The sequence below is a fragment of the Arvicanthis niloticus genome, chromosome 8 (assembly GCF_011762505.2).
Source record: "Arvicanthis niloticus isolate mArvNil1 chromosome 8, mArvNil1.pat.X, whole genome shotgun sequence".
Classification (NCBI taxonomy): domain Eukaryota; kingdom Metazoa; phylum Chordata; class Mammalia; order Rodentia; family Muridae; genus Arvicanthis; species Arvicanthis niloticus.
In genome coordinates this window covers 13,981,298-14,004,379 of record NC_047665.1, presented here as the reverse complement: position 1 = coordinate 14,004,379, position 23,082 = coordinate 13,981,298, and the positions used below count along the sequence as shown (strand labels likewise).

At 44.1% G+C, this 23,082-nt stretch overlaps 2 protein-coding genes across 3 annotated transcripts in view; one reads left to right on the top strand and one right to left on the bottom strand.

The window, feature by feature from the left end:
- Positions 1-8,852, top strand: part of Ippk (inositol-pentakisphosphate 2-kinase) — a 40,376-nt gene extending 31,524 nt beyond the window's left edge. The window contains exons 12-13 of one of the 2 annotated variants that reach the window (XR_013112074.1): positions 5,478-5,631; positions 8,483-8,624. Coding sequence is in view for 1 of the 2 variants with exons in the window: in XM_034509633.2 (XP_034365524.1) it covers positions 5,552-5,631; positions 8,483-8,708 (306 nt within the window). In the remaining variant the exon portion in view is untranslated. Of the gene's footprint in view, positions 1-5,477; positions 5,632-8,482 lie in introns of both variants that reach the window. The other variant, XM_034509633.2, reaches the window with a different exon arrangement.
- Positions 8,853-10,996: 2,144 nt separating this feature from the next.
- Positions 10,997-23,082, bottom strand: part of Cenpp (centromere protein P) — a 176,937-nt gene continuing 164,851 nt past the window's right edge. The window contains exons 6-8 of the mRNA XM_034510789.2: positions 12,648-12,727; positions 11,678-11,769; positions 10,997-11,302 (exon numbers count right to left, since the gene is read on the bottom strand). Coding sequence (XP_034366680.1) covers positions 11,175-11,302; positions 11,678-11,769; positions 12,648-12,727 — 300 coding nt within the window. The 3' untranslated portion in view covers positions 10,997-11,174. The remainder of the gene's footprint in view (positions 11,303-11,677; positions 11,770-12,647; positions 12,728-23,082) is intronic.

Genomic DNA, 23,082 nt, shown 5'->3' with positions numbered 1-23,082 from the left:
TCTCTGTTTGCCGTAAAGAGTGGCTTCTTTGATGAGGGTAGCTCCAGTTGTTAATGTGTGTAAGGATGAGATTTAGAATGGAGTGAGGAATTATGCTCGACTAGCAAAGGGCAACAGTAGATTCTTTTTTATGTCTGAGACTTCACTGTCCCTGGGAAGTTGGAAGAAAGATCTTAAGAGCCAGACTATGAGGAAGTCTCCTGTGAAACAGTCTCTCCTAGAGAGCTACATAGAAACAACACTGTAGTAAGGGCAATATAAACAGACATGTGAAAGTGGAAGGGGGGAAGTTTGCAGGGTCCCTTCGCTAGACAAAGAACTATAGGCAACTAATGGCTGCTGGGAGAAGGAGAATTAGCCCCTTATTTGTTAAGCATATATCCTTATGTTCATACATACATACAGACAGACATACACATTTAACAATAATTTGATGGTCTGAATATGCTTGGCTAAGGAATTGGCACTATTAGGCCTTCCAATGATGTAGAACTTTGAGCTCCTCCTGCACCATGCCTGCCTGGATGATGCCATGCTCCCACTTTGATGATAATGGACTAAACCTCTGCACCCCAATTAAATGGTCTTGTAAGAGTCACCTTACATGGTCATGGTGTTTGTTCATAGCAGTAAAACCCTAAGACAAATAATCAAAGAAAAAGAGCCTATCACATGGGTTTAGGTGGCTTGAGAGAGGTTTGAGGGAAGAAAAGGAAAGGGGAAATGATGTCATTCTATTTCAATTAATTTTTTTTTTTTTAAAAAGTGAAGACAAATGTTGATTTTATCATTGTTTTACTCTCCTCTCCTAAATATAAGCTTCTCCCCATTGAGTGTGTAAATGAGTTGCTGAGTTTATATTTGGTAGGTTCCAGTGCCATAGGATCACAAAGATTAGATATTACTAGTGTTTAAATATTTTAATTTTACTTTTTGAGCTTTTATCTCATTAGCCGTTTGGAATATGAAAATATAGCACAGGAAAATACAGGAGACAGTGCAGAAAAGGTGTATAGCCCAGTGAGCAGAAGCCAACCAGAGCCCCTACTGGCTTCGGCTAAGATCTAGTATGCAGTCTGTCTGGAGTCTGGTTAAGTTCCCTGTCTTGACCTGTATCCCCATGGAAAGCTTTTGGACTTTACATATGGAGTCATTCTGTGCCTGCCCTCATGTTTGGTAGCCTTTCTTTACTGGCATTCGAGCTGTGCCTTTGCTGTGCATTCTGCCTCTCAGGGCTTTGCAGTGATTTTGAGTAGGTAGAGTTAGGATTTCCTACTCTACTGTGGGGCTTTGTTTTTAGGTGCCTTGGCATTAGAAGTAAATACTTTCCAGGTAGCTTTCTATCTTTGGGTATACTTCTTACCTTCACATTTCCTTTTTCTGTCATAGTAGAGCTTCTTCAGATTCTTGTGCTTAATATCTGTACCATGTGTTTTTCATCTTTTCATATTCTTTTTGTCTTTGAATAAATAGACATAAAATGGTTCTAAAAATACTAGTTTATTTCATGAGTCTATACACCGTGTGTATATGTGCAGGAACCCAGAGGCCAGAACTTGTCAGACCTCTTAGAACTAGAATTACAGGTGGTTGTAAGCTGCCTGATACGGGTGCTGAGAACCAAACCTGGATCCTTTGCAAGAGTGGCAAGTGTTCTTTCTTAACCACTGAGCAATCTTTTCAGGTTCTATAATTGTTTTTTAAAAAGTTATTCTGAGTAGTAGGGAGATGGATTAATAAAATATTGGTAAATCCAGGAGTTGGACGGATGGATCATTGGTATAGAGCCCTTGCTTTCCCTTGGAGAAGACCTTGGGTTATTTCCCAGTATCTTACTTCAGGATAGATACATGTTCACCTCTCATTCTAGCTCCTGTGGATCCACTGCCTTCATTTGGCCTCTGAGAGCCCTTGCACACATGTGTGCATACACTCAATACACACACACACACACACACACACACACACATACACACACGACATTATCTCTGTCACTTAGACTTAACATTTGAGACAGGGCCTCATGTTTCTCAGGCTGGTCCTCTTGCCTCAGCCTCCCTTGTGCTGGGATTACAGGTGAGCCACCACACTCCAAAACATCTTTACGTATCTGTTAGGGCAGCTCTGCTCGGCAGTGATCTTAGTTTAGTTTACAGATATGTTAACTATTTTCTGGAGACACTTTGGGATCTGTAGGGCTTGATGTCTTCAGTTTAGGGAAAAGGCCTTTTCTTCTGCCCTTCCATTCTTCTTTTATTTGACCTGGGCCTCTTCCTTTGTCCAATTCGTAGCTTTATGGGTAATTAGTGTTACATTTCTTAGAAAACAAAATGTGGGGGCTACTGTTGCAGTGGACACAAGCAAAGGATGCTGTACACCCCTGTTACTGCCTCCTAGCTGCGCTGCCTCGGAAGCTGGCTGCTCAGCTTTGCTACCCTTGTGGTTTTCCCCTCTATTTGGTGGCACATCTCCTCAGTTAGTCTTCTGAATGCTTAATGTTGTTTTTTTGTTTTTCTAAAAATCTTAAATGATTTTTATGGTTTCCAGTTCTCCTCAGAAGTTCTTTTGTGCTGACTCTTTGAGTGGAGCATCATGTGTGTTTGGTTCCTTAGCAGCTGGGGTCCCTGTGTGTGTGTGTGCATCCGTGTGTGCTGTTCCTTAGCAGCTGGGGTCCCTGTGTGTGTGTGTGCATCCGTGTGCGCTGTTCCTTAGCAGCTGGAGTGTGTGTGTGTGTGTGTGTGTGTGTGTGCTGTTCCTTAGTAGCTGGGGTCCCTGTGTGTGTGTGTGTGTGTGTGTGTGTGCATCCGTGTGTGCTGTTCCTTAGCAGCTGGAGTCTGTGTGTGTGTGTGCGCGCATCCGTGTGCGCTGTTCCTTAGCAGTTGGGGTCCCTGTGTGTGTGTGTGTGCATCCGTGTGTGCTGTTCCTTAGCAGCTGGGGTCCCTATGTGTGTGTGTGTGTGTGTGTGTGCATCCGTGTGTGCTGTTCCTTAGTAGCTGGGGTCTCTGTGTGTGTGTGCATCCGTGTGTGCTGTTCCTTAGTAGCTGGGGTCCCTGTGTGTGTGTGTGTGTGTGTGTGCATCCGTGTGTGCTGTTCCTTAGTAGCTGGGGTCCCTGTGTGTGTATGCATCCGTGTGTGCTGTTCCTTAGTAGCTGGGGTCCCTGTGTGTGTATGCATCCGTGTGTGCTGTTCCTTAGTAGCTGGGGTCCCTGTGTGTGTGTGTGCATCCGTGTGCGCTGTTGTGGGGCTGTTTTCAGTTGTAGCTCTTTCTACAAACATCTTTATTTTTCAGAGCAGTTTCCATGTCCCAGCAGAAGTGAGGGAACTAGAGGTTCTTACAGCCCTTATGTGCTTTTTTTGTTGGCTTTTATTCATGTCATCCTGTCTGCCTGCATATTTTTACTTGTGTGTCAGATATTGTATTTGTACAATTATTTTAGAGATCATTTGCTGCCTAGAGAATTTTAGGCTTGTCTCTGCCAAGAGGACTGGCAGGCTGGTGTCATTTTGACCCAGCCTTTGGGGTTGATCCTTTTGAAGTAAAGCAGCAGTTATGGGTAGGGCCTGCCAGCTTAGGCTCAGGGTTAGAGAGGGTTCATGTGGTTTCTGCCCTAACAGCATTGAAGATTGACCTTCCTTTGGAAAACAGACCTAAATCCCTGTTGTCTCTGTGTTATCGGCAATGCCTTCAATCAGAAGTTTTTGACTATTTCATCCAATTTTTCAGTTGCCACTGACTTGGCTCAATAACTCACTGGAACAGTACTCTAAGTGAAAATCTCACTCTTTGGTTTTGTGTCTGAGATACCCTCCCCTCCCCAAGAGCAGAAAGAGGTTTAAGTGTAACAAATATGTGTTTGATTTGTAGTAATAATACCTCTTCATAGATAAGACATACATTATATATGTAAATATTTAATATTTGTGTCAGGGTTGGAGAGATGGCTCAGCATTTAAAGAGCACTGGCTGCTCTTCCAGAAGACCCTGGTTCAATTCCTTGCACCTACATGGTGGCTTACACCCATCTGTACCTTCACTTCCAGGGGATTTGATGCTCTCTTCTGGCCTCCCTAGGAACTGTACAACATGCAGACAAAACCTCTCATACACATAAAGAAATATGTAGTCAATCTGGCCTCAAATTCATTGTTGCTGTAAAAGGTGATTTGAATTCCTGATCCTTCCGATGCCTTCTCCCAAATGCTGGGATTGTAGGTGTATACCACCATACCTGCCTAGGACTTAGACATTCTTCATTTTGATAGGTTGGGTAGATTTTCTTCAAGTTTCTCACTTCTCTTTGTTAATCTTTGGATTAGGAACTGTATCACATAAAATCCTTGATAGTTGTTTAGGTTTTAAAACTGTCTTTGTGTGGCTTCTTTGTTGTGCTTTGGATAGATTGGCATTGCTTTAAGGGCAGTTTACATTTGTCTCTTTCTTTTTGACTTGGCTTCTGGGTATGTATCCTGAAATAACAAACTTCACTGCTAACTGGAGGGTGTGCAGATGGGAGCTGGTTGTCTCCTCATCCTGGGCTCTTTAGGCCCAGAGCAGCCAGCAAGCCTGTTCCTTCCTCCTCCTTTTCTGCAGGGAAGTGAAGCTTGAGATTTTCCCAGGCTTCATGTCTGTGAAATCAAAAGGAATGGTTCAAAGGGACAGAAGAGAATACTGTCTGCCATCAGATCAGATACTAGACCAGTGATGATGTCACTGAAGTTGTTCAGCTTAATATGTTGACCACACTGTATTCAGCAGTTATTACTCTGTACCTTCTAAAAGACACATGCAGGATATTTGGGGGAATCGTGATTACAGCAATAGTGAGCACATAAGGAAATGATAAGGCATTTCCTTTTGTGTAACTAGTTAATTTTATAAAAGTAAGAGCTGTTTAAAATCCTCAAAAAGATATACCAAGGTCCAAAAACCAAAAGGGATTTAAAAAAATGAAATAAAATAAACTTCCCCAATATGTACTATAGAGGTAACCACTGTGGATACTCTCTTTGGTCTCTCACTGTGTGCCTGTCACACATGTGTAGTGTGGTGACAGGGTTTCTGGCATGGCACCTGTGCTTGGGTCCAGCCCTGCTATCATCTGGCAGTTCTGTCTTCAGTTTTCTCTTTATACAACAGGGTACCTTACTGCCTGCTGAGGATGCAGAGTTAATATATACGCAGAATGTGCCCACTATTGCTGTAATCGCGATTCCCCCAAATATCCTGCATGTGTCTTTTAGAAGGTACAGAGTAATAACTGTTGAATATAGTGTGGTCAACATATTAAGAAGCTGAGCAACTTTCTGCTCCCCCAGCCCCAAAAAGACAGACTGTGGTTAACTTGTTGATGGCAAGTTACAAGTATCAGGGATCCCATTGGGATCCACATGCTTGCGATGAGGTGGGCTGGCATGTGTGTGTTGTCATGGGAGTATTTTCTGCCATACGTCAGGCATTCACCTAACTTTTCCCTCAGGTTCTACTGCAGGAAGCAGTTGCTCTGTTGAGTTGGGAGCTGTGTGACTTGGAGCTGCCCTCTCTCGTCCACAGGTGCAGCAGTACCGGGTAGCCATGACTGCCAAGGACTGTTCCATCATGATCGCACTTTCCCCTTGTCTACAGGGCACCAGGTGAGGCTCCAGCACTTCTCTTGGTCTGATGGTTTATGGTACCGTGATGACAAGTAAGCTCCCTCACTTAGAAACCCTGCCCGACAGGCTGCTCTATCTTTGGGATACTTGTTTTCACAGGGCTTTATTTTTTGTTTTTTTAAAGATTTGTAACTTTTTTTTTTTTTTTTTAATTAGCTCTTGTTTTCTAGAAATCTGTGATTTAATTAAAGGCCATTTCTGGAAACAACAAACTTTTCCATTTTAAGATGACTACTATTGTATATATTAATGTTTCTATCAAATTTGAATGTTCATTATTGTTTTATAAGAAAATACTCTAATAACTTTAGAAACAGTGTAGATAATGTGGCAAGTTCTTTTCAGAAGCAGCATAGGCTTCATCCGGGTCATAGCACTGAGCCTTTTATAGGTTTCACAAGTGCCACTGTCATTTTAAAATCTCCCAAACAGCATATCTGTTATTCTTGCTCCTCTTCTGAATAACCAGCATGTTTGTTACATCCCTCCTCAAATGTCTGGCTAGTCATAATCCCCTCCCCTAACTTTGAGTAATTCAGGCTGGGCTTGCTCGTCTTGTAGGTAGCATCTTCAGTGTTGATATTTAGGGGTGCCAGACCTTCCACATCTGATCTCTACTCCTTGGTCAGGGTGATCACCTATTTTTCTAATGTTTTTGAGCTTTGTGGTTTTTAATCAGGTTTTTTGGCAGACACAGGGCTTTCTGGTCCAGAACACTAAGGGATGTGTACAGGGCGTAACTGGGGAAGGTAGCTGACGGCTTAGTTTTAAGCTCATGTTATCCTTCAAGAAAGACCCAGAGCTTAGCTGTGAGGAGCCCGTCAGTGGACCAAGCTGCCGTGCTAGGTGAGAGCCACTCCTGAGGGTCCTATTTATTATTACTGTCTACCCTGCCTGGTCAAGGATGCAGGTGGGAAAGGTAGGCAACACACCACTTTTATTCATAAGTATTTTAAGATTATTCAATTTTAAAATGTGAAATGTTTAGAACTTTGTGTTTGAAAAGCTCTGCTATTTGGTACTACACTTCCTCAAACTTATTTTGTGGAAGCTGCAAATTTGGTGGCTGATTTGAAGAGAGATGACAGATTAGGAAATCCTGACTTGTTTTTGCAGAGGATCCTGAATAGGAAAAATGGGTCCTGCCCTGCGAGGCTGCATGTTTGCTAAGCTCTGTTCTTGGAGCCATATAGTAGGGCCCAGGTTATAGGAGGCTCCAAGTTGGTGGTCTAGATCTACCGTGAAGCAAGAGCAAAGGAGGTAGGGGAAGGCAGTAGGACCATCCAAGATGCCTCTGCTGCTGTGAAAGGAGCTGCAGAAGATAGTTGGTGACCAGGAGAAAGGTTGTCCCCACCCCTAATTTTTCCTTGGAGAATGCACACAGCCTTCTTTGAGGAAGCTGGTGCTTTGCTCACAGGAATTGTGCCTAACTTGGGAAGATACGCATAAAAAAACCAAAACAACAAAAAAACCAGAGGCAAAATAGGGCTGGGTTCATCTTAGGATGCACAGTAAGGCCTAAGGCTGAATTTATATCCCTGAATTCTAATGTACAGCCCACAAACCTCTGTGGCTGCCATTTGTTTCAATCATAGTTGAGAAGTTCTTAAGTCATCCTTCCTGTTGCTGCAGGCTTTTTAAGAATTTGGAAATACCAGGAAAGTTGCTCATTGCTACTTGTCCCTAAGCCTTGAAGAGTCTATTGCAAACACAGGCATGGGCAGCTTAGCTCCACAGCCTTGGTCATCCCAATAGCAGTATCCAGGGCTACCACAGGGATATGTGTGGTCATAACAGTAGGGATAACTGTGTCTTGGCTTTTGCTGAATCCTAGCTGTACAGTCTGAAGGAGACAGGCTTTTGGTATTAAGGAGTTGGTATATACTGACCCGTGTCTTTGGCTGTTCTGGAGCTTGTGGTCACCTGTCAGACCTTTGATGGACTCTAATTCAATTTTTTCCCCTATAAACAGGATTCTGAGCAACAGGTGAGAATAAAGGCTTTCTTTAGTGTACTTTAGAACAGGCCTGTGTATGGCAGGCAGTGTTTGCTCTTTCACCTCCCAAGACTGGTGTTTTGTGGGTCTTGTTTATTAAAACATTAAGGTTTCTGAATGCAAAAAGAAGTGAGCACAGAGGAACCATGTCTCCCTAACAGTTCTCTTGGGCCAGCTGGGATCAGATGCTATTTAGGCAGAAGTGCGATTGCAGTGTACTACGTTTTCAGAACACAGTTGGATACACTGCCACCTCAGTATCTGGTTTGAAGTTATTCTGAAAAGGTTTACAAGTAATTGTTCATATTGTTAGAAGCACATGACTTTCTGATGTTTAGAACATCCACACAAGCCCCGAGAAACAAAAGCATTGAAGATGTGATTTGAGAGTTAACACAAAGCCAGCTTGCTCTCTGACTGGGAAAAGCAAGAAGGGGCTGAGCTGGTTCCCAGCAGCTCAGTGGGAAAGCACATAAAGAGTCTGTTCTCAACAGCCATCCATCTGGCTGCTGCACAGCCTGATCTACTTTTTACTCTTTCTTAGGTTTTGTAATACTTGGCTCATGATAAAGTGACTTTTCCAGCATTTGCTAATACCACTGGAGCATGGGGACTATCACTCATGCATTCCACATAATGGCTTTTCCACCTCCTCTTCTTTTAACCCTCTTCCTGGACATAGTGTGCTAGTCTGTGGCATAGCAGTCACTTACCTGTGCTATATGTGAAGCTGGCACAGACAGTAGATGCACAGAGACACAGAATGGGTGCTCTGAGAGCCAAGCTGAGAGGCCTGAGTGACTGTGTAATCTGAAATTATTTTGTTACTTGCAGCTCTGACCAGAGGCCTGTCATCCCTTCGTCAAGATCCCGGCTTGCCTTCTCTGTGTCTGTACTGGACCTCGACCTCAAGCCCTATGAAAGCATTCCTCACCAGTATAAACTAGACAGCAAGATAGTCAACTATTACTCAAAGACTGTGCATGCCAAAGATGACACTGTGAGGTCGACTCGGTTCAAGGAACATGAAGATTGCACATTAGTTCTCCATAAGGTCTAACTTTTCCCCTGCGGTGTCTTTGAAACTTGAATGTGGAAGTTGAATGGCAGAGCTTTTTTCGGTTGTGTTGGGTGACTTGGCTGTGAATGTTTTTGCTTTTAACCCCTGCTGAGGTTAGACTGCCTCTCAAAGACAAGGAATTGAAGAGCCCTATAATCTTCTAGGACAAGGAATGTAGGACGTTGAGTGCTGTGTCCCAGCAAGCCATCTGTTTTCTTAGAGTGGAAGTGTCCGTTAAGCCCCAGGTAAACATCCTGGGTAGTTCTTCCAAGCAGAGCTCACGTCCAGTTCTCTAATACAAAAAGCCTTATTATTAGGACCCAAGGTTTGGATCTCCTACCACCAGACTATTGACACAGAAAACTTGAATTGTTATGAGTATCTTACGGTTTGGATTTTCATGAAAACATGGATACTACTGGAACTTTCACAGCTGTTAACTGGTCACTTGTTCAATGCAAGTCACACGTCAACACAAGCTTTGGGTGGTCCCCTGCTGCCGAGCGGTTAGGGGTTAATGTGTGGACATTAGTTCTGAGGGGTTTAGACTCAGGTCCCTGTGGAGGTACCGAAGCCCACAGTTTTGTAAAAGGGCAGCAGCAGGGAACACAGGACTCAGGTCAGGATGGATACCACTCTTATGAGCATTGCTTTTTTTTTTTTTTTTTTTTTTTTTTAAATTCTTTATGATGTTAACTCTAGGGGGAGCTGAGGTGTTTTTTCCTACCTGAAATTGCTGCTGAAGAGGCTGGAGGCAGAGCTGTACTTCAGAGCTGCTGAGGTCTGCTGGGTGGGTGTTCCTGACAGCCCGAGTTTTCCTGGCATTCTGGGGTCTTGGGTGGTTGAGGATCAAGTTTTCCCTTCCTCCTAAGCCACATTCATCCCTAGGTTAGCTCTGAGGCATCCTGGGTGTCTGGGTCTAGGGCCTTACTGTTTTCATCAGGGCTAGATTGAAGGCTCCTAGCTGGCACTGAGGATGCTATGGGTCCCCAGAAGTGTGCCTGGCTGCTATGAAATCATTGGGAGTTTTTGTCTTCATTTTTTTTTTTATCCTATGGTAGGCTGTACAGACTGATTATTTATATCATCCTTTTGAGAGACTAATGAAGGCTTATTGTAACATAGTAGTAAAACCATGGAACTGTATGAAAAATACTAAATGAAAAATGAAGAAAATATTTTGCTGATTGTAAACTTTTGTGGGAAATTTTGTGATAATTTGAGAATTATACTTGTTTGAATCAAGCAACATCCTATAGAGTTTGTTAAATTCTGTCCTAATATCCTAGCTCTTGAACACTCGGTAAAGACAGACACTCGTACATTTGGATCATCCGACTTTCTTCTGACTGGTGTACGCACACAAGCATATGTGCTTTCTATCCTTCACCCAGTCACGTGCTTGAAGGTCATGTTCTCAAGACTGTGATGTCTTGGGAAAACAGCCTTTGGTTTTGTTATGATTCAAGGTGGACTGACACGGAGATGGACTAGGGATATATGTGTGTTTGGTTGTCTGATGGCACAATAATGATCGCAAGTATGGCTGGGTCCCAGACTCTCAGAGCAGTTTCACAGAAACCTGTATTTCTAGAATGCTGGTCTTAGAGAATTATGGTTTTGCAAGGGGCCCTGTCTTAGATAGATAGGTAGATGGAAACAAACCAGTGTCTCCTGGGGTAAAGAACAGATGGAGCATCCCGTCAGCATGTGCAGGGCTCTCCTCCAACCATACTGACTCTGCTTGGTTCAGGATGCCCACACCAACCCCTCATCTTGGCAGCACAGCAGGTAACTGAGGCACTCACCAAATGGTATAGCTCTGTGTCTGAGATAATACAGCCTTAGTCTGGGTCGTTCTTATGTGGTATGGGGGATTGGACTTAGGGGCCTTGTACATATTTTGTTCTACTATAATGGAGGTATAATCTAGCCTTTGTTTTCTGAGACAGTGGCTCACTGTATAGCCAAGGCTGCTTTGTGTACTGGAATTATAGTTATGTACCACCCTCAGGCTGTGGTGTCTGTCTTCAAGTTTCCAAGTAAAGGCAACAGTGCTGCTTCTGTAGGCCAAGAGGAGTATCAGGACTTGCGGGGAGATTTCTGCTGGGCAGACCAGATGATAGCGTTGGGTTTTACTGTGTCCCATGCTGTCTTGGATCAACCTGACGTGAGGTTGGCAGCTTAACACAGCTCTTTTCATACCCATCTGAGAATGGACAACTATTCTTGGAACATTTTCTCAAATATTAAACTTATCTGTACAAAGCACTATACATGTTGCTTTTAACATATCTGAATAGTTTTATTTTTATGCCATGGTAGTTCATACATAATATACCACTAATGCACACAAACGCACGTCTGAAGGATATGGTTTCTAATTGGAAAAGAGAAATGTTCATATTCAACATACTTCGAATGTTGCTCAGCCCAGCATCATACTCCTGTGTTTGCCAGTGGGAACTAGTTGTTATCTGCACTGAACAATCTTATCAGGCTGTCTAGAGCAGCTTCAATACCAAGTACACCTAGCAGGCTTCGGAAACTGAGAGGAGCAGTTTCTATCACTTTCTTCTTGTCCAGTTCTAGGGCTGTGAAGAAAACAAACGTGGTAAAAAACATCAGAATGTCTAAGACAGCACTCCCCCTTTCCCCAATATCTACACAGTGGAAAGCACTAGAGACAGATCAAAGACTAAGGGGTGGGCGCAGTCACCTCTAACCTGAGTCAGAGAAAACGCCTTCTTCCACATATCCTGCAAAGGCCTCAGGAAAGTAGTTCCTTGTGTGTTTGGGTGGTTACTGATTCAAGTATTTTAGCTCATCTACAAAGTACATTTAATGACATTTTCAACGTTTGATTCTTCTGCTGTAAGCCCAGATAAGATACTCAGGTGGCTTTGCTGGGCATGCTGAGACATGCTCTAGAAAGGGTAGAAAGGGTATCCATACACCTGGGGTCCTACCTCGATCCGGGACTTTGGTGAGAAGATCCAGCTTTGGAAAGACTTTCCCTTCCTCATCTATTTGTATCCTCCAAACAATCACCAGTTCAAACCTGAAAAAGAGGTGATGTTTGGTGCTCCTGGAAATCAAAAAGGTTAGTCACATGTTCTCTGCTGGCCAGGCTCATCTCCTAAATCCATCTCCCCACAGAGGAGGAAGATGTGTGATGAGTTCCATGGGACAGTTGAGAAATGTGTACTCACACCGTGGCAAACATCACTGTGGTAAGTAATGGGACAGGCAGCATGCTTTGAAAATGATCTGGAATTGGTAGGAAGCTGTCCACACTTTAAGAGCAGCCATGTGCCATACGGAAGAAGAACAGGAATGGAAAGCTCCAGCCCCTTGGGGCCTGAGGAATACAGCCAGAACTCCTCACTGGAGGATGAGGCATGAGAAGAAATGAACTACAACCACGTGACAAAGGCCAGCCCCAGCGGCCTGTATAAGGAAGACCCTGTTAGAAGGCATGTTAGGTGTAGTTATAGATCCTGACACAACATACAGCACGTGCAGATATGAAGCCAGGCAGAAGATGAACAGCAGAAGCTTGACAGTGGCTGTGGGGGTACTTCCAGGGTCTTAGGTGTAGAGGGGCATCTGCTTTGGTATTTTGGGTTCTCTGTGGACCTCTGGCTTTCTACTGTTGTCTCTGTCATACCAGTAGAGTCGCACACCTGTGTGTGTGACTACCCAAGGTCCCTGAGGATAAATGCTTCTTGCTGACCCTAGACCAGCATTTAGGTTCTCCAGCCATGTACACCATCCTTCCTTCATGGTTACACAGCAGTCTACCTGCCCACTGTCGGTGGTATCTCCTGTGATACCAACCATGTCTCCATTCAATACTCTTTAGACCTCCTCAGGTACCTTCTTAGACTCTCCTGTGGACAGTCCTGGTTCCAGGGGTGTGGAGCTGCACAGACTTACCCTGGATGTCTGGTACTGCGGATCTCCATGCAGTGGGAACAGGTGCCCTCTGAGAGGTGCACACTATCTGGATATTTCTCCTGTATGTGAAAATAGTTACAGTCAGATCCTTCTAGAAGAAGTAGCATCCTGAAAGCCAGGAGAAACACTTTAGCACCTGAGATGGAAATGTCACACATGCTATTTACTGGTGTGGATCCTATCCTTACAACTCACCCAGATAAGCTTCTGACCCTTAACTCCTTGACATGGGCTAGACCCCACCTAGGTACCCAACTACAGTGCAGGTACCAGGCTCCCACTGTGACAGGGCAAAGCATGTGGTCTGTTAAGAGTCAGCTTCATGGTGAGATCTGTCATGGATGCAGTGTTCTGTCTATAGAGAACAGGAATGGAGTGACTGCCACAGATGAGCAGGTATGGTTTCCTCAGATAGTATGACTGCTCTGGACATGCCTCCATGCTTGTTGTCCACAGCAGGATCTGGAAGGCTCTAACATACCAGAACTGACATATGCGTTTATATCACCATGATGACAAAGTTTGTTTTCCAAGTATCTGATCAGAAGACAAATATAACTGATGACCACTTTTGTCTGCTCTTATGCAAATAGACTACAGGGTTAGAGACTAAACAACAGACTTGAGATTGACATCACCGCAAGATTTTAAGGTCTCCAGGCCGATCTTTGAAAGGTCCTTCCATGTATTGTCTCAGTGCTTGAAGAAGAGATGCTTCCCAGGGGTGATCCCTAAGTCAATCAAGGACTGAGGTGCAGCTGCCCCCTGAGGTAGGGCTGAGACTGGGGGCAGAGCCTTCTTCAGCTGTAGAGACTGGCTAGATTAAAGCAGTTTGGGCCCATCTAAGTTGCATGGGGACAAATATGTGTCACTACCCTTCAGAGAATACTCCCCCTTGGAAAAGCTACTGCTAGCATGGGAAACCAAGGCTGCCAGTGTCTCTGCATGTAGCCACCAACAAAGAACACATCCAGGCTCCAAAGCTGGGGTGGGCTGGTGTACTTTACAGATAATTACTAATTTCAGCAAAACAAGTTTTTAGAAGGAAAATGTATACCTAAGTGATTTTAGTGGAAAGTGCTGGTTGATGTTAAAACCTCAGACTCTTCTAAATTAATAACAACTGTTTGAGGAACGTAAAGGAGTGTGTGTGAACGTGGCAGTTCGGCTTCCAGACTCTGCTTGGCGGCAGCACATGGGGCTCAAGAGAGTGCTGGGGCTTGGGCTGGCTCCAAGGTGGGGCCTGAGGCTTGGCCTCCAAGCAGGAGGGAGCTGATTGAATGAGCAAAAGGAAGGCTCAAATTAGATGCTTTCACTAAAAAGTTTACTTAGTTTTTAATAACAAAGAGAACTGCTGACATTGGGCAGAGGGCAGGCACTCAAACCCATGCTTCTGGAAAGCTAGGACTGCAAGGACTCCCCTGCCGTAAGTCAAGGTTGCTGCATTTCCAGCTTCCTTCCTTGCCTTGTCACCTCAACTCCAGAACACAGTGGAGAGTTAAAGAACAGCAACCTTTATTATAGTCAGTAATAAAGTGCTATTCTTAACAACAAAGGCTTAGAAGACTGAGGGGAAGGCAGAATAGCTGTGGAAAATGACCAGACTAAATGTGCACTGTTCTTGAAGCTGGAGATCAGCTAGTTTTAAGAGTGACAGGAAATATGGATATTACTACATACCATTACTTCCTTACTTTGATAAGGAAAGACTAAGCAGGCAGGAAAGAGTTAGTTATGGTCCCTGACTTACAGTGTGTTCCACGAACACCAGTAAGACAACAAAAGGGTCATCAGAAACTATCCACCTGATATGGAAACTTAAGTCACATTCTTCCATTAGTCAAGCCAAGGCCCAGAGAGGGTAGACACCTGGCCAGGCCTTGGAAGGACAATCTTGGACATGTTCTGTCTCATGCACAAGTGCATTCTGCACATCACCAGGGGGGTGGGGGAGGGAGTCTGGTGTATAGAGGACAATAGAAGCTTGTGTGTCTGCAGACGTCATCTAGGCAGCTGGTTCTTGTGCCTGCACTCTAGGGCCCCCAGCCTCTTCAGGAACACTGGGCTTGAGTGCCACTGAGGAATGTTGCAGCCATGTGTTTACTCAGCTGTGGGCCATATGGTAGAATTTGCATGAGGAAAAAAAAACAAAACCCAAACCCTGGTGTTTATGCTCAATGTGTGTGCGTGCGTGCGTGCGTGCGTGCGTGTGTGCACTCATGCACGGGCTCTCCTCATTGGCTCTCCAGCCCAATTCACATTTGACACTCAGTACTGTGGCACTGGCTGATGGATACAGAGGGGCTGTATTTTAACAGGCAAGCTGCCTTGTATTATGCTGCAGCCACAGTGGCTCAGTACCATGACATCCCCTCCCCTCCACTAAGTTCCCGTAGCAGCCAATGAAAAGGGGATGGATGGGCAGTCTGGATGTCCACAGATGCCAGTTTATCTTGACTTCAAAAGATTATGCCTGAACAACTGAATGGTTTTTTTTTTTTAAATTTCATAATTCAAAGTACATGAATACAGCATAATAAAACAACTAGAACACACAATTTTCTATTTCTAAGGCAGTGCAATTATAACACTTTCTAATTCTCCAATGTTTTCATTACTCTGTAAAGAAACTCTTTGGCCTTTAAATGTTGTCCCCAGCACAGAATTGGCAACCATTAACATATTTTCTGTTACCGATTTCCTGTTATGGAAATTTTAGACAAGTAGAATTCTATAATATGAACTTTTTGGTGACATGCTTTTATTTAGTATGCTTTGAAAGGCCCATCCATATTATCTTAAATGGCCAGTTAATATTATATAGATTACAGTGTATCTGTTCACTAGCTAATAGATAAATGGACTGTTTTTACCTTGGTTTTGTTTTCAAGACAGGGTTTCTCTATATAGCCCTGGCTGTCCTAGATCTCTATGTAGACCAGGCTGGCCTCAAACTCACAGAGAGCTGGGATTAAAGCTCTTCTACCACCATGCCTGGCTCCATCATTATTTAGAGACAGGGTTTCACACTGGCTCTGTTTGGCTTGGAACTAATCATTTTGTAGAGCAGGCTGGCCTTGAACTCAGAGATTGGTATGCCTCGGCACCAGACACAGGTGCTGAAATTAAAGTTCATTGTTAGTTCAAAGTATGTGTGTGTGTATACTCATATGTACATATGTGGGTAACTGTGAAGGCAATGACACTGGACCCCTGCAGCTGAAGTTACAGGTAGTGGTGAGCCATGTAATGAGTGCTAGGAACCAAACTTGGGTCCTCTCTAAGAGCACAGAGCACTACACACTTTTAACTGAGACTTGGTGATTCCCATTTAGCTAGCTAGCTATGCTTACCAACAAGCCCCAGAGATCCTCCTATTTCTTCCTCTGTGCTTCGATTACAAGTATGCACCACCATATATACACAGCTTTTTTTTAAAAGATTTATTTTATATGTAAAATAATACATATAAAATATGTCTGCAGGTATGTCTGTGTACCACATGTGTGCCTGATGACTGTAGGTCAGGAAAGGGTATCATATTCCCTGGAACTAGAGCTACATGGTTAGCCGCCATATGGGTACCATGTGGTCAGACTCTGATTTTTCAGGGACCAATGCTAGGACAACTGGGCATCTTCATATAGGGAACCTTGGGGCTGTGGTAGCTCACGCCTTTAATCCCACACTTGAGAGGCAGAGGCAGAGAGCTCTGTGAGTTCGGAGCCAGCTTGGTCTACAGAGCAAGTTCCAGGACAGCCAGGGCTACACAGGGAAACCCTGTCTCAGTCCTCTCCCAAGAGGAACCTCAGCCCTTGTCTCACACCACACAAAAGGTAAAACAAACAGGTGGTTCAGAGGTGTAATATAAAGAGCTAAGACTATGGACCTAAAAAGCCACAGCAGAAAACGTCTAAATCTTACATTAGTCAAAGATTTATCAGATACAAAGTGAAAAGCAGTGACTGCGGGAGAGAGATAAATTGTTTCATTGGTAAATCGGTTTCTTCATAATTGAAAACTCTTCAAAGCCATTGTGAAGACACAGGGAAGCCTTACACTGAGTGATATTAAAAATACATGTAAACAACCTAATAGTAAGATCAGTAGTTGGATGTGTTGACGTACATCTATAAGCTCAGCCTTTATGAATACTGGCAAGGAAAGGAACATCCCTGGCTGAAGTGGAAACTTGAGGGTTCTCTGGAAAGTCGGTTGGATGGTGTTTTGCTGGGGCAAACATGTGAAGAAATGTTTCGTTAAACTGGACACAGGTGTCAAAGGCTAAGGCAGACTCGTGAAGAGACGTTTCACTGAAGCAAACACAGGAGAGAGGATGTTCTGCTGAAGCAAGCACGTGAAAGGACACGTGATGGAGTCTTTGCTAACAACATGCATGTATTGGTCCGCCTTACAGTGAGTAGTCGAGCTCTATTTGGCAGGACTCCATAGAGAGAAACGCACCAAAAAAACTTCTGGTGGTGTACTGCAGTTTGTCACTGCTCCCAAGGACTCAGGCTGATTGGATGGTGCTGAGACAAGGCACGTGGAGGACATGTGATGTTTGGAGGGTATAAATAGGACTCCATGGAGTGACAGAGACAGAGCTTGGCTTGCTGGTACAGCTGTGCAATACTTCTGGGTCTCCAGTCTTCCCTCTTTGCTTTCCTGAGAGAGGCACAGCCAAGAACTTCTTCTGGTGTTCCTATTGGTCCCTCCTGCTGACTCTGCTGACTCTAGCAGGGGCTGAGGCCTGGCTGTCTCTGCTAGGTTGTGTCACTGCTGTTGCTAACCAGACTACCCAAATGGACTGCTGGTGTATCTGTGAAGTGTTTGTGAGTGGACTGAGTTGCTGCTGCTGACCTGTGAACTGAACTGCCAATTTCCAGACAACACAGATGGGAGTTGCTCCAGGGAACCTTTCTAAACAGGTCCATTTCCCCCGACACCCGGCACCCGGCATCCTTTGGGTGGTGGGCTACAAGGGAGGTTAAAGCATTTAAGAACTATCATTAAAAATAAGACTTGAAAGAATTAATGTTATAACTGCCATTAAGCAAATGCAAATTCACACCAAAGCCAAGATGACTGATAATGGAGCTTCCATAGAGTCCCACTCAGACCACAGTGACTGCTGTGCCAGCACAGCCTCTGCCAGGGACAATGGGCCTTGAGTCTCAGCTCAGTCATTTGGGCAATCACTTTTGAACTGTGAGCCTCAGCTGTTGTGTACTTTGAAATCATTTTGAAGTGACAGAAGCTGCATGTGGACACGCAGCTGCTGCTGTCACACTCCTTACCCTGCACACACAGTGCCTTCCTCCACAAGGACACTTCCTATATGACCAAAACTAAACTGCCCAAGCCAGAATGTGTCCTCTTCCAGTGACTCCGCTGCTCATGCTGTCCCCTCTCCTTAGTCCCTTCAGACTCCAACACAAGCCCTATATCTCATCTTGATGGATCAGGTGCGGGAGTTGGCACCCGTTTCTGATGTTCTCTCTGCATCAGGGGCTGGCTCTCTACCTATCTTCCTAACTGTAGCAGCATCAGTCCCTTGCTCTGTGACATGTAGCTTGTTAGGATCACTATTTACCACAAACCTCATTGTTCCCACCTGTCACAACCTGCTCGATAGTTCTTACAGGTTCCTGCCAGGGGAAGGGATTGGGGGGGAGGGGAAGGGTCTTGGGGAGGGAGAAACTGGTGCTAAAAGTTGTGGCTCATGTTGCACATCTCACTCTGTTGTGGAAAGAAACAACTCTGCAAGGAGCCAATAGGATTAGTAACCAAGGCAGCCTTCTTAAAGTTTTGTTACTTGGTTTCTACCTCTGAGTGGAAAGAGTAAGAAAAGGCACACTGGGACACATGCCAACAGCCAGTTCTCTTCCTATCTGTGTACACAGATGCTACAGACAAACGTGTTAACTCTGCTGCACACCTCCAGGATACCTCTCCATGTTGATGAAGCACTGACTACTCTCTTGATCCTTTCCCAAACACTAAAGTGCCTTTGTATCTTACGGCAAGCTCTGCGTTCATAAAGGCACTCCCGGAGAGGCAATTAAAGAGTTAAAAGTGTAACTTTAACTCAAAAACTCTAAAAACCAATAGAGTGGACACGATGTAGCATCCATCTGACAGGTGCTCATCTGACAGGGCCTAAGGCAAGGCTGGCAGGTACCATGATCCTTTTAGTGAGGCAAGTGAATCCAGGCTCACACTCCTATGACTGTTTCAGTGAAGGGGTAGCTATTTTAGAGCAATTTGGAGAAGAAATTGTATCATCACAATCTTCTGAATGGACAGAACCACCCCCTCTAGCATCAGAAGCCCATTTTGGAAAATTTCAGATTAGCAGAACCACCAGAAGGAAAGCACAGCATGTACCATCCAACTCAAATGCTGACCTCTGCCCCAGACTTTCAGAATGGACAGCCAGTGCCAGCATGTAAGTTCTTTAATTATAGAGACTGAAAAGACTGACTGTCAACAGAGGTCCCATGTCATCAGTAGAGGAAGTAGGGCACTGAGAGAGAGAGAGAGCGAGCGAGAGAGAGAGAGAGAGAGAGAGAGAGAGAGAGAGAGAGAGAGAGAGAGAGAGAGAGAGAGAGAGCGCTGCTCAGGACTATTGCTGGAACCATCCACATAACTGGAATCAGCCAAGGAGATCTTGGTAAACACTGCTTATCCAGAGGGGCTTCACAAACATACACTAAATGTTACTCAGAGAACCAAATAACTAAAACATTCTCTAGTCTAAGCTCATATGAGCCGTGAACAAGGAAAGACAGTGTCATCACAGCACCAATGTTCACAAGCAAACCACAAAACTCCAGGCCAGCTCTGCCTAGCCTATTTGTGGTTATCCAACCCTGCAGATGGCTCCGAATCTTATGGGGGATTGTTGCCCACAGTTTCCAAGTGCAGACCCTGAAGGGTGGTCCCCACTCCTACTTTCCTGGTCTCCTCTCCTTTATGTACCCCCTGTCTATACAGATTTCAGAAGAACCTGGGGGAGGGGCTTAAATTTTAAGAGATCTATATTGGAATTACGTTACAACATGTTTTTAAAAGATTTATTTATTTCATGTATGTGAGTATACCATTGCTGTCTTCAGACATACCAGAAGAGGGCATCAGACCCCATTACAGATGGTTGTGAGCCACCATGTGGTTGCTGGGAATTGAACTTAGGACCTCTGGAAGAGCAGTTGGTGCTTTTAACTGCTGAGCCATCTCTCCAGCCCACAACATTTTTAAACTGAAGGCCTTGGGACTTTTAATAAGAAACAAGAAAGCCAGCATGGATAACCAGCTGGCGACAGCAGGGTAAAGGAATCAGAGTAAAGGCCAGTCCTGTGCGAACAACAAGATGATAAGCTGCAGGTCCTGGTTTTGTATGGCTTTAGAGCTAAGGACCACTGAAAACATTCAAAATCCTTAAAGACGTATGAAAACAGTTATGGTGGAGACCAAAGGGTGGGTATCACACAGATCTCAGTGGAAAAGCAACCACTTTTTTTAGTCTCTTACCTTTTTAATTGCAAGACAAACCTACGGTCCCATCTGGTAAGAATATATCGCATATTGTAGAATTTCCCACCTGAAACCTATAAACCCTGAAAACGGCCTTTGTTCTGAAGAGAACTGAAGGGCCTATCTCTCCTATCAGAGTCCCCAGCATGTTATATATAGTGGCTTCTTTCTTAATGCAGTTCCTGTCAGGGTTCTGGAAGGAAGGCCTTCTCTCTCTTTAAGGCCACATCAGGATACCTCTCAATAATTGCTTTCCTACTCAAAGGACTGATTGATCATGGACCCACTTTAATCACAAAACTCTCTTCTGAAAAAACTCATTCTGATGGATAAAGTTTTTGTTTTGTTTTTAGCTCCTTTTCTAAGTCTTCTGCTTTGTTTATTTATTTATTTATTTAATTTATTTTTGAGCCAGGGTTTCTCTGTGTAGCCTTGGCTGTTCTGGAACTTGCTTTGTAGACCAGACTGGCCTCAAACTCACAGATCTGCTTGCCTCTGCCTCTGAGTGCTGGGATCAAAGGCATGCACCTCCACTGTCCACCTGATTAAGCTAAATCTTTTTACAATCATTTTGTAACACAATTCCATGCTGTGCTTGTGACTGATTCTGATGGTAAAGGAGATGGTAGAACAAAAACATTTCTATTGGGAACTGGAACTGCCTTTACAAAGCTTTGTTCATATATTCTTCATCTAGTGTCACCCATTAATATGTACAAACACCAACCTTACAAAGCCTGGACTTAGGGCCTACAGAGATAACTTGGAGGTTAGGAGCACTTGCTGCACTTGCAAATGATCTGGACTTGGTTTCCAGTGGCCACATGGTAATCCCAGTTCCAGAGAATCCAACGTTCTTTTCTGGCTTCTTTGGGCACCAGGCACATGTGTGGTACCTAGACATATGCACACTGTGGTGGTTTGAATATGCTTGGTCCAGGAAGTGGAATGCTTAGGAAGTCCTAGTTATGTCCTTGTTGGAAGAAGTGTATCACTTTGGGGGGTAGGCATTGAGACCCTCCTCCTAGCTTCCTGAAAGCCAGTCTTATCTTTTTTGTCTCTAGAACAAGAGGTAGAACTCTCAGTTCTTCCAATGCCATGCCTACCTGGGTGCTGCCATGTTTCCTATCATAATAATAATGGACTAAATCTCAGAACCTGTAAGCCAGCCCCAATTAAATGCTATCTTTTATAGGAGTTGTCTTAGTGATGGTGTCTCTTTACAGCAATGGAAACTCCAACTAAGACAGAAGTTGGTATCAGGAGTGGGGTATTGCTATGATAAGCCTGACCATGTTTTTTGTTTGGAGGAATGTGGATTCAGGGACTTTGGATTTGGGAATCAGTGGAATGCTTTTAGTGGGGGTTTAATGGGACATCTAGTAGGAATATGGAAGACATTGGTGCTAAGGGTGATTTGAACTTTGCAGACTTGGCCCAAGATGTTTCAGTAGAGAAGAATTTCAATATGTGATCTAGAGACTGTTCTTGTGATATTTTAGTGAAGAATGTGGCTCTTTTTTGCCCTTGTCCAAAGATTCTACCTGAGGCTAAGGTAAAGAGATTTATATTAATTGCATTGAAAAAAGAAGTCTCAAAAATGCCCAACAGAAACTTTGTTCTCTGGTTAAATCTCATGAAGAGCATTTTGAACAAGCATAGCAAGCTTAGAAAGGAAAATATAAGATGTATGAATCAAGTGATAAAGGGGTACCAGGAAATAAAATGGAGCAGAATCCTGTGTTCAAGGAGATAAACAGATTAAGGAATTGGTGACTTTGTGGCAAGATCCCACCCAGCTAAGCTTTTTGTTTATGTGTTTGCCACTGAACAAGAAATAGTTATATTAGGCATATATTACTTGGTTATTGTTTTCACTTGGGCTTTTAATCGGGAGTCAACTACAATCCAGAAATGAAATATAAAGCCTTTTGATCTGGATCTTGAGGCTTAGTGGCCATGAAAAGCTTAGGCAATGTAGTACACACCTCTAATTCCAGAAGATAGAGGCATGCAGATCTCTGAGCTCAAGGCCAGCTTGGAACAAAGCAGTTCTAAGTGGAGAGAAGCTTAAGTCCAGGTGTGGTGGACCACAACTTTAATCCCAGCATTTAGGAGATGGGCATGCAGATCTCTGAGTTCAAGTTCAATCAACAGAGCAAGTTCAGGACAGACAAGCTTCGGTGCTTAAAGGAGTTGGAAAACAGAAAGCTGGTGATAATGTAACAGAACAAGGGGGCCATGTTCCAGCTCCAGCAAGCAGCAGAACTCAACACCTTTGGCCATGTGGCTCTGGCTTTAGAGTCAAGAAAAGAAGGAATTACTGGGACACTGGTGCTGGTTATCTGGAGCTAAGAAATTAGCAGTGATTAAGAAGAGACCAACATCATTGAGGTAAAATCTGGGAAGTGTTTTCTGAGAGAACAAAAAAGCTGTGTTCCAGAAATAGCTAAGGATGTACCTCATGCTGCAGCTGGATTGGTAATGTGTAATAATCTCCCTGGTGGTACTGGCTTTGAGGGCATGAAGGGGTCATGAAGAGCAGCTGAGGCTTGATACTATGAGAGGCCAGTGAATTGCCATTGGTGAAGATGCAGCCTCAGCTGTAGCTGATGGCCCAGAACTGAAGGAGTCACACAAAGAAATTGAGGCTTGGCACCATGAAGACAGCCTATGAGAGGCTATTGGTGAAGCCTAGTTGCAGTGAAAGGCTCCACTGTATTGGAGATGCCAGTACCATGGGATGATCATCAAGAACAGCAGTGCAGTGGAGTCGACCAGAGCCTAGAGTGCTACAGAGTGCAGAGCTGGAGAAATGACCCAAGCCTTTCTGAGAAGCCCAGAAGATCATGTGTGGATCCCAGACACTGGAACG